A 9,319-nucleotide genomic window follows, 5' to 3' on the forward strand; every position below is an offset into this window, starting at 1 on the left:
TGTGGGTTAAGGCTGCCTTCCTCTTGATCTACTCAGATCACAAAGCTTACATATGGCAGCCAGCATCCCCAAAGCAAGCCAGTGATGAGGAGGGTCAGGCAAATATGCTGCTGGTCTTTGCCCTGCCCTCTGACAGAGGGGTTATCTAGAGTTTAATCTGCAACATGTAAACACTGACCAGTAATTTCTGAGTGCTTTTTGAATCCAAACTTGAGTTCAGCAGCCACAGTCCCACGTAGGCTTTGTGTTTCCCCCATCCACCTACCACAAGCACCATCCTGTAACTGCACAACGATGCACAAGCAAAGGCAGAGCGGGCTCTGGGACAGCTCTCAAGCTCAGCACCTGCCCCAGACCCCTCTCTTGCCTCAGGGTGCCTGGCTGGGCTCTGGGGAAGCCGAGGGAAGGGCTGACACTCTGCCCGAATCCCACCTGCCGTGAAACCACTTCACGAGAGGAGGAAACCCCCTACGTTGCCACCTTCCCTCTCCATCCTCTCCACGCCTCGGCAGCTCGAGTGCGCTCGCAGGGACCGCAGGTACATCCCGGGCAGGCAGCGGGATGAGGCGCTCCCCGCATCGCCACCCGCCCGAGGGCTCCTCTCGGCAGCCGCTGCGATGCCACTCGCGCTGCCCTCGCCAGGCCCCTCTCCAGCCCCGCACCGGCGGGCTGCGGGCACGGCCGGGGGGCTCCGGCCGCGGGGAGGGAACCCCGCGGCGTGCCCAGCACCGGGCTCCCGGGCGGCTGCCTCAGGCCCGGGGCTACGAGCCCTGAGAGGCGCTGAGCCGCCGCGGGGAGCCCCGACCCGGGGCAACCACTGCCTCCCGCCCCACCAGCCACCCCCTACCTCTCGCCCGAAGAGCCGTCTAGGTACCCTCCAGCCCCCCTCGAGAGGGACCCGACCTCCCCCCTTCTCACTCCCCCGTTCCGCGCCTGCGCAGCGCGGCGGCAGCGGGAGGGGCGCAATGCGCCTGCGCCGTGCCCGGCGGGGCTATATAGGCAGCGGCGGCGCGGCGGGCGGAGGCAGGGTAGCGCTGCCCGTGCTCCGCCTCATCCCGCGGGCAGCAGAAGCAGCTGGTGCCGGCGTCACATCCGCTCTTCCGTCCGGCGGCGAGAATGGAGGCGGTGGCTCGGCGCTGCCCGTTCCTGGCCCGCGTCTCCCAGGCCTTCCTGCAGAAGGCTGGGCCCTCCCTGCTGCTCTACGCCCAGCACTGCCCCCGCATGATGGAGCCGGCCGCCCCCGCCGCCCGCGCCCTGGCCACCTCTGCCGCCCGCGGGCAGCAGGCGGAGGAGGAGACCCCCAGGGCCCGCCGGGGTGAGTGACGGCCGGGGCACCCGGGCGGGCGCGGCCGCCCTTGCTGAGAGCGGACCCGTGCGGCCTCCCGGGGCCGGCAGCTCTTGGGGGGGGAGGGAGGGAGGACGGGAAGGGCCTCTGCGCGCTCCCAGGGCCGGCAGCTCTTGGGGGTGGGGCGTGGGAGGGAGGCCGGGAAGGGCCTCTGCGCGCTCCCGGGGCCGGCAGCTCTTAGAGGGGTGGGGGGGGGGGGAGGCCGGGAAGGGCCTCTGCGCGCTCCCGGGGCCGGCAGCTCTTGGAGGGGTGGGAGGGAGGCCGGGAAGGGCCTCTGCGCGCTCCCGGGGCCGGCGGGGCTAATCGGGGCCGCGCCGTCCCGCAGCGAGCTCCCCGCCGGCTCTCCCGCCCCGGCCCTTCGCCCCCCCCCCCCGTGACGTTCCTCGGGGAATCCTCGGTCCCCGCGGCAGGGGCGGGGCTGGTGGCGGAAATAGCCCGGCTCCGGACCGGCTCCCCTTGGGAGCGGCGGGGTGCGTCTCGCCCTCCCGGGGTGTGGTGCCGCGTCTGGGGGGCTGCGATCCGGGTGACCCCGGGGACCCCGCGCTCGCGGCTGCCCCGTGAAGTGGCCCCTGAGCGGCCTGTGCCGCGCTAATAGCCAGGGCGGCGGGTAGAAAGGCTTCTGTGGCCGGGGTGAAATGATGAGGCTGAAGGGCTTTTCCTTCCTCTGCCCCTGTCCCAGAGGCCAAGAGCAGCAAAGAGGCGGCCCAGGAGCACGCAGATGGAGCCCACCCACCCGCTGCCACTGCCCAGAGCTCTGCTACCAAATGCCCGTTCCTGGCAGCTCAGATGAATCACCAGAGCAGTAATGTTTTCTGCAAAGCCAGCCTGGAGCTCCAGGAGGATGTGCAGGAAATGCAGGCAGACAGGAAAGGTATGTACCCTGTACACCAGAGCATCAGTTCCTGCTGAGAGCTCCTGACTTCAGAGCGTGCTGGGTCCAACAGTCACCACCTGAGTGAGGTGTGTGGCTGAGGTCATAGGAGACTGTGGTAGGAAGCTAGTGAAGGTAGGTGTTAAGGGAGTACCTGCAGCACTGCAGTGTTCCCTCTGGGTGGTTTAGGTGCAGGACTGTTTCAATAGTCTGGCTCTAAATGTGTGAATTGAGCTGCTAACGCTCACACTGAGCTTAGAACCAAAGAGATCTTCAGCAGGCAAAGGCAGCGTGGCCAGAGATGGAAGAAACTCTCCAGGTAGTAGGCAAGTGCCAGCACAAACCCACACTGGAGAGCAAAGGAAAGCAGTGTTGTGGGGTGGTTCTTGGCGTTCCTTCCTGGGACTGAAGGGTGTTGGCTGGCTTGCAGTCCTGATGCAGAAGGGCTGTCCTTCAAAGGAAGGAACTGCTCACTGTTATCAGCAAAGCCTTGCTCTCTATCTCAGGAAGCTTGTTTTGCTTTTCTGTGACACAGCTTAAAAAAAATAAATCTCTGCAAACCGAACAAAGCACTCGGGGTGAGGGGAGGGGCTAACCAGACCTCTGTGTTTGGGCAGGCATGTACCCCCTCTTCTAGGCAAGTGCTGCTGCTGTATGGACCAGTGTTCTGGTGAGCCAGATGTGCTGTAAGGATATTACATGCTGTACTGTTGGGGGTTAGCAAGGTGTTTGTTTTGTGTTTTACAGTGCAAAAGTAAGCAGATAGAATAGTTGATGCTAACAGGGACATGTGGATTCAAGCACATGCTTCCTAAAAAATGAACCCTTAAGAGTTACTTAATATTTGCTTTGCTGAACTCAACTTCCGTCTGTTTCGAACTGATTAAGCTCACTGGAAGTTGTTCCAATGTCTCTCTGTACAGATTTTGCCAAAATACCAACTTCTTCTGGGGGGAGGAACATCCAGGCTGAGGGAGAAGAGCAGAGTGGCTTGCTGAAGAGGTTCAAGGATATTGTGCTGAAGCAGAGACCAGAGAGCGTGTCTCACCTGCTTCAGGATAACTTGCCAAAATGTGAGATTGCCTGGCAACTCCCCCTGCCCCAGCCTGATCTCTTGTGGTTATTTCCTGTGTGCTTAAATCTCTTGTCTCCTTCCAGCTGTATCCACTTTCCAGTATGACCAGTTCTTTGAGAGAAAGATCGATGAGAAGAAGAAGGATCACACCTACCGGGTGTTCAAAACAGTGAACAGGAAGGCCCAGATCTTCCCCATGGCAGATGACTACACTGATTCCCTGATCACCAAGAAAGAGGTGTCTGTCTGGTGCAGCAATGACTACCTGGGGATGAGCCGCCACCCTCGTGTCTGTGGAGCAGTGATGTGAGTAGTGCCGTGGGCTCCAGGGGCGGTTCCAAGCTCTAGTGCCCTCTGGAAGCTTTAGTGGGAAGGCTTCTGAAGAGCTGAGTTCTGTGCTCTGCTCTGGAAGCAGCTTCTGCTGTTAGTCTTGGTGTGTGATTAAAATCCTGCTCCTCTCCTGGGCTGGGGTGGGTAACTTGGTGTTTAACTCCAGGGCTGCACTATGTTTGTCCATCACTGATGCTGCTCCTTGGGCTTTTCTGAAAAGCCCCCAGATCTCACCAGGGTCTTGGACCCTTGACATAGCACAGGCTGCTTAAAGACCTTGACCCTGACAGCTGCTCTTTGCAGCCTGTTCCTTTTCAGAGCAATACTGATTGTGTACTAGAATGTTTTCTGGCAAAGATCCTCTAGTTGTCTGTCTCACATGGTAACACTAACCCCTCTCTTTGGGTGCTCTGCAGGGATACACTGAAACAACATGGTGCTGGAGCAGGAGGTACAAGAAATATTTCAGGAACAAGTAAATTTCATGTTGATTTGGAGAAAGAACTAGCTGACCTTCACGGAAAAGATGCGGCCCTGTTGTTCTCCTCTTGCTTTGTAGCCAATGACTCCACTCTCTTCACTCTAGCTAAAATGCTGCCAGGTGAGATCTCAAGCTGCACCCCCTGCTTACCACAAAAACACAGTGCTGCCCCTAAAGCTGAGAGCAGATGTTACAAATCACTACCCAGAGTGAGGATTCACCCTGCTCAGTCAGCACAGTACGGTTGCTTTGGGGTTTTTTAATGCCATGTTCAAATATGTGTAACTTGTGGAAATCATAGTAGCAGTCTACTGAGAGATCTAGGAGCTAGGAACTGCAGAAGGAGTCAGCAAAAAGCACAATCTCTTCTGCTCTTGTATCTAAATGCTGCCTGAAAAATGGGGCAGCAGGTGTTTAGTGTCCTCCTGCCTGAGGTATGAACTTCTCTCCAACTTGGGAAGGTAGGAGGGGTAGATAAAAATATGAAGGACTTGGAAACCCCCTTCCTTAAACTCTAGTTTATGCTCATTTAAACACCTAAAACAAGCCTTAAATGTTCTTGCTTCGTTATCTGTGAGTTGCTCTTTTGATCAAGAGTGGTGCTTTTTAGAACACGCTGCTGTCCTTGCTGCCTGAACGCTTCCCATGCACAAAGCAGTGCAGGGGATCAGGCAGTGCTTTCCTGAGCCAAAGTCTAACCAAGCAGTTTCCCTCAGGCTGTGAGATCTACTCGGATTCTGGGAATCATGCCTCCATGATCCAGGGGATCCGCAACAGCAGGGTGCCAAAGCACATATTTCGCCATAACGACGTGGAGCATCTCCGAGAGCTGCTGAAGAAGTCTGACCCTTCCACCCCCAAGATCGTTGCCTTTGAAACAGTTCACTCCATGGATGGTAAGTTGGCATCAGACCTTTCTCCTCCCAGTGCAGCTGGTGCTCATATCACCTGTGTCCTGGGGGAGGAAGCATGGGGTGCTGGAAGAACATCCGTGAGCCGTAGCGCGTTTGGGGAACTCTGAGAACCACCCAGCCTGAGTGCTGGGGATCCTAAACTGCTGGTGGGGCTTTGGTTCCCTAGGTGCAGTGTGTCCCCTGGAAGAGCTGTGTGACGTGGCCCACGAGCACGGGGCAATCACTTTTGTGGATGAAGTGCATGCTGTGGGGCTGTACGGAGCACGAGGCGGCGGCATAGGAGACCGGGATGGGATCATGCACAAGATGGACATTATCTCTGGAACGCTTGGTATGCCTGGCTGAGCAGCCAAATTAAGGGGGTTAACTCAGAAATCAGGCTGTTCAGCAGCCCCTAGAAAGTTCACTTGGGGGGGGGTCTAGGGTTTTTCAGAAAGCCCAAAGGGTTTCAGTATGTCCCACAGTTTGTAAAGCTCATGTTTAAGCTGCTTACCTGCCTTACAAAGCAGTTCAGGCAGCGCTGTGGGGTTTTCTTCAAACAAGCTAGCAAGAAGTCCTGCAGTGGCATATTACACAACTCAAGAACAAATACAGGTGAGAGTGCTAGTAGGGTAGTACTCTATATTTAGAAGTGCTTGATTCTTTTATGTGAAATGGAGTGTTCCTAATGCAGAAACCTGAGCTGGGGAGTTATGTAAAGAGATTTGGCAAGAACTGAAGCAACTGCTATTATCTTCAGTTGGAATGCAGGCTTAGGAGTAAGTTTACTGCTACAAATCAGAAAGCTGTTCAAACAGCTTCCAAGGCATAAATAAAACTTACTGGGAAAGTTCATGGCTTATGAAACTTACAGTATTGGGATACATCCTAAGAGAAAGAGAAGCATTCCCTGACTCCCTAGTTCTGTCTGTCACTGCTCTGGTACCTGAACATTTGGGAAGGGGGTCTGGTGTTGACAGTGCCATCACAGTAACAGCACAGCACAACAGTATGCTCCTTAGGAGATTTCCAAGGATCCTCCTAGGCTATTTCTAGCATCTCTGGAACAGATTAATTTAAATCTGCTCAGACTTAGTGTTGATCTCTTGGGGTCACTATTGATGTCTGTGCTTGATTTAGGTTTAGAGGGTCTTTCCCAAACTCAGAACTGGCGTGTTTGGGCTGTCCTTGCTGTACAGTAACTAGATCTGTGCTATTAGGATTGGCTTAAAACCAAACCTCTGACACGTGCTGAGTGAACGCACGATTAGCCAGGGGCCAGCTAGAACTGCTGCCTGCCACGACCGTGTTCAGCAGGAATAATTCATGCCTTCAAGTGAAAGGCCGCTCAACTGGGAGGAAGGGATAAGCCTGACCACCTTTCTCCTTCCTCAGGCAAAGCCTTTGGCTGTGTGGGAGGCTACATCTCCAGCACCAGCTCTCTGATCGACACGGTTCGTTCCTACGCCGCCGGCTTTATTTTCACCACCTCGCTGCCGCCCATGCTGCTGGCGGGCGCCCTGGAGTCCGTCCGGACCCTGAAGAGCGCCGAGGGGCAGGTGCTGAGGCGCCAGCACCAGCGCAACGTCAAGCTCATGCGGCAGATGCTGATGGACGCGGGGCTGCCGGTGGTGCACTGCCCCAGCCACATCATCCCCATCAGGGTGAGTGCGCGGCCGGCTGCTGACGCAGGACGGTGGTGCCTGTCTTCCTCCCCCTGATCTCATTAGGCTCTCTGGGTATTAATTAACATTCACCAAGCTTAAACCGTGTGCTAGGAGGCTGGCATAAGCTGCCTTCAGCCTGCTGTAAGTGCTGTAAGGCAGAATGTGCGTATGAATCTGGGGTCTAACAGTGTGTGGAAAGGAAGGAAACTTTGATGACTTTGGGTATCACCAGCTGCCTGCCTGGGTTGCAGTGCTGGGCTTGCACCCAGAGGGCTCTACAGCACGGGCTTGCAGCCCTTTGTTCTGATGCATGTGCTGTTTGGGGAGGCACAGGACTACCCCTGTTTGCTTGCTGTAGCTAGCTAAGCTGGGCAAGCAGTCCAGGCACCTTGTTTCTTTTTTTTGGTCTGATCTTGTAACTTAGAATTTTGGAACTTCAGGTTGCAGATGCTGCTAAAAATACTGAGATCTGTGACAAGCTGATGAGCCAACACAGCATCTATGTCCAAGCAATCAACTACCCCACAGTTCCCCGTGGAGAGGAGCTGCTACGTATTGCCCCTACACCTCATCACACCCCCCAGATGATGAGTTACTTCCTCGGTGAGTGGATTGGGTTATGACCATTCATCAGTGCAATTAAAATATCAGGCTGGCTGTGCAGCCTCAGCATGAAGACAGGGCTAGGAAGTACATGGCTTTAGATGGCTGCAGCTGGATGGTGTCTTCCACTGCTGCAGTGTGAGTGGCACTTCTGCATGGCATGGGAGGGCTGGTACAGTCCTGTACCCCTCTTGGCACAGCTGCTGGCGGGGCTCTGCTCATGTGTTGTCCAAACAGAACTCCCTTTGTTCCATGGGGTGCAGAGAAATCGGCTCTCCCTGGCTGAGCTGGTAGAGCCATGTTTAAGACAGGTTGTCCTGGGAAAGTAGGTGCTGCATGGTCTGGCACAGGAGGTGCTGTGAGGGCAGCTGAGGCTTAGCTGGGGCTCAGTTGCCTCACTCAAGAGGTAAATTATGTCACAGTGAATTCCTGTTCCTCAGCTGCTAGGAGAGTGTGTGTGGTGCTGCTGCTGCTGCTCCAGAGCAATCCACTGCCTTAAACCATGACTAACTTTCCTGTTCCTCACAGAAAAACTGCTGGCTACGTGGAAGGATGTTGGGCTGGAGCTGAAACCCCACTCCTCAGCTGAGTGTAACTTCTGTAGGAGACCACTACACTTCGAAGTGATGAGTGAACGGGAAAGGTCCTACTTCAGCGGCATGAGCAAGCTGGTGTCTGTCAGCGCATGAACGTGGTGTGCTGCCTGTATTCCTGTCTAGTTGTAGTGCCCAGTCAGTAGCCTTTTTAAATTGCTTACCAAGTATTTTAATCCTAGATGAAGCACTAAGCTCTGAAAAATAAATTTCTAGAGCCACAATGCTCAGTCCTGTTCGTGTCTGCTTCTCCCTTCACTGCCTGTAACGTGCTGCAGTGTCTGGCTGGGGAAGGGGCAGCTGGGGTGACAAGCTCACTGCCCTGGTGCTGAGTGTGTGCCCACAGACCTCTGGCAGGACCTCTTGGTAAACTCAGCCCCTGGAGCACATTTCTTATGAGAAATAAAGAGAAAGCAGGTGGCTGTTGCTCCCTCTGAGCTCCTGAAACCATGCAGGGATAGCACTGCCCCTGTGCCAAGGCTAAAGCAGTGCTGCCCCTGGGGCTTGCACCTGCTTACTGGCAGCAGGCACACGCACACACAGGGCTTCTGTGGGATGCTGGCTGCCTCTCCTGCCTTCCTCTGTGGCTGCGTACTCAGCATCTCCTGTGGTGTTCTTAGTGCTTGCTGTGGAGAGAAGAAAGCACTAATGGGATTCAAAGTGGGTGGTTTGGTCTAGAGGGTTGGAAGTGCAGGGGGACAGGAGGGCCCCTCCTGAGGTGGTGGGTACCATGCTGTTCTTCCTGGCCCTACACTCTGCTCTTGGCACACTCAGAGCTAGCCTTTGGAGTAAGAACTGATTCCCAGGAAGCAGTTCCATAACTTGGTCCATGGCAGGAGAGTAAGATGCTGTCAGTGTGGCTTTTGCAGCCCCTCAGCCACCTTCAGCCTCGTGCTGAGTGGCTGTGCTGCCCAGCATGCTCATGGATACAAGGGCTGCCTCTGCACCATGGGAAGGAATTCTGTGGCTGTATCCAAGTACTTGGAGGTCGCTTCTGTTGTGAGAGCTGGAGTGGAGTGCTGACTGCTTCCTTTGTCTGAGGGCATGTCTGGTGCTGCTCCAGCCTGGTCTCCATGAGTTGGGGTTCAGCTGCTCTGTCTGGGCACTCTGGTCTAAATGCACCGAGCTGCTGGTACTGCCCTTGGTGCTCTGCCCACAGGGGAGCTATGGATGGAGCTCCTGCTAGGGATCAAGTATGACAAACAGCCACGTGCTGGGGCGATGGAGCAAAGTCATCAGCTCCATCAGCTGGAAGCTGCCAGGCATTTAAACACACACTGAAGAGGCACACTGCTGTTCTCAGAAGCATTCCTAGCAAAACACTTGGCTTTCCAAGCTGATTTTAAAAGCCCTGTACCAGCCAGTCAGGGGCTTGCTGCCTCTGCCACAGGTGGGGGCGTGTGGGAGGGGGATGTTGCCCCCCCATCAGGCTGTAGGGTCTCAGAGGGTAGCTTGGCTCTG

At 55.6% G+C, this 9,319-nt stretch overlaps 1 protein-coding gene across 1 annotated transcript; it reads left to right on the forward strand.

Annotated features, from left to right (window-relative positions):
• The first annotated feature begins 1,113 nt into the window (after positions 1–1,113).
• ALAS1 (5'-aminolevulinate synthase 1) lies at positions 1,114–8,078 on the forward strand. Its single transcript, XM_084269519.1, has 10 exons — positions 1,114–1,315; positions 2,025–2,216; positions 3,140–3,289; positions 3,375–3,597; positions 4,038–4,222; positions 4,819–4,998; positions 5,183–5,347; positions 6,391–6,659; positions 7,103–7,265; positions 7,794–8,078. The coding sequence occupies exons 1-10, from the start codon at positions 1,117–1,119 to the stop codon at positions 7,952–7,954; spliced, it is 1,887 nt and encodes a 628-aa protein (XP_084125645.1). The 5' UTR covers positions 1,114–1,116; the 3' UTR covers positions 7,955–8,078.
• Positions 8,079–9,319: the final 1,241 nt, after the last annotated feature.

The sequence above is a fragment of the Gallinula chloropus genome, assembly GCF_964237585.1.
Source record: "Gallinula chloropus genome assembly, chromosome: 12".
NCBI lineage: Eukaryota > Metazoa > Chordata > Aves > Gruiformes > Rallidae > Gallinula > Gallinula chloropus.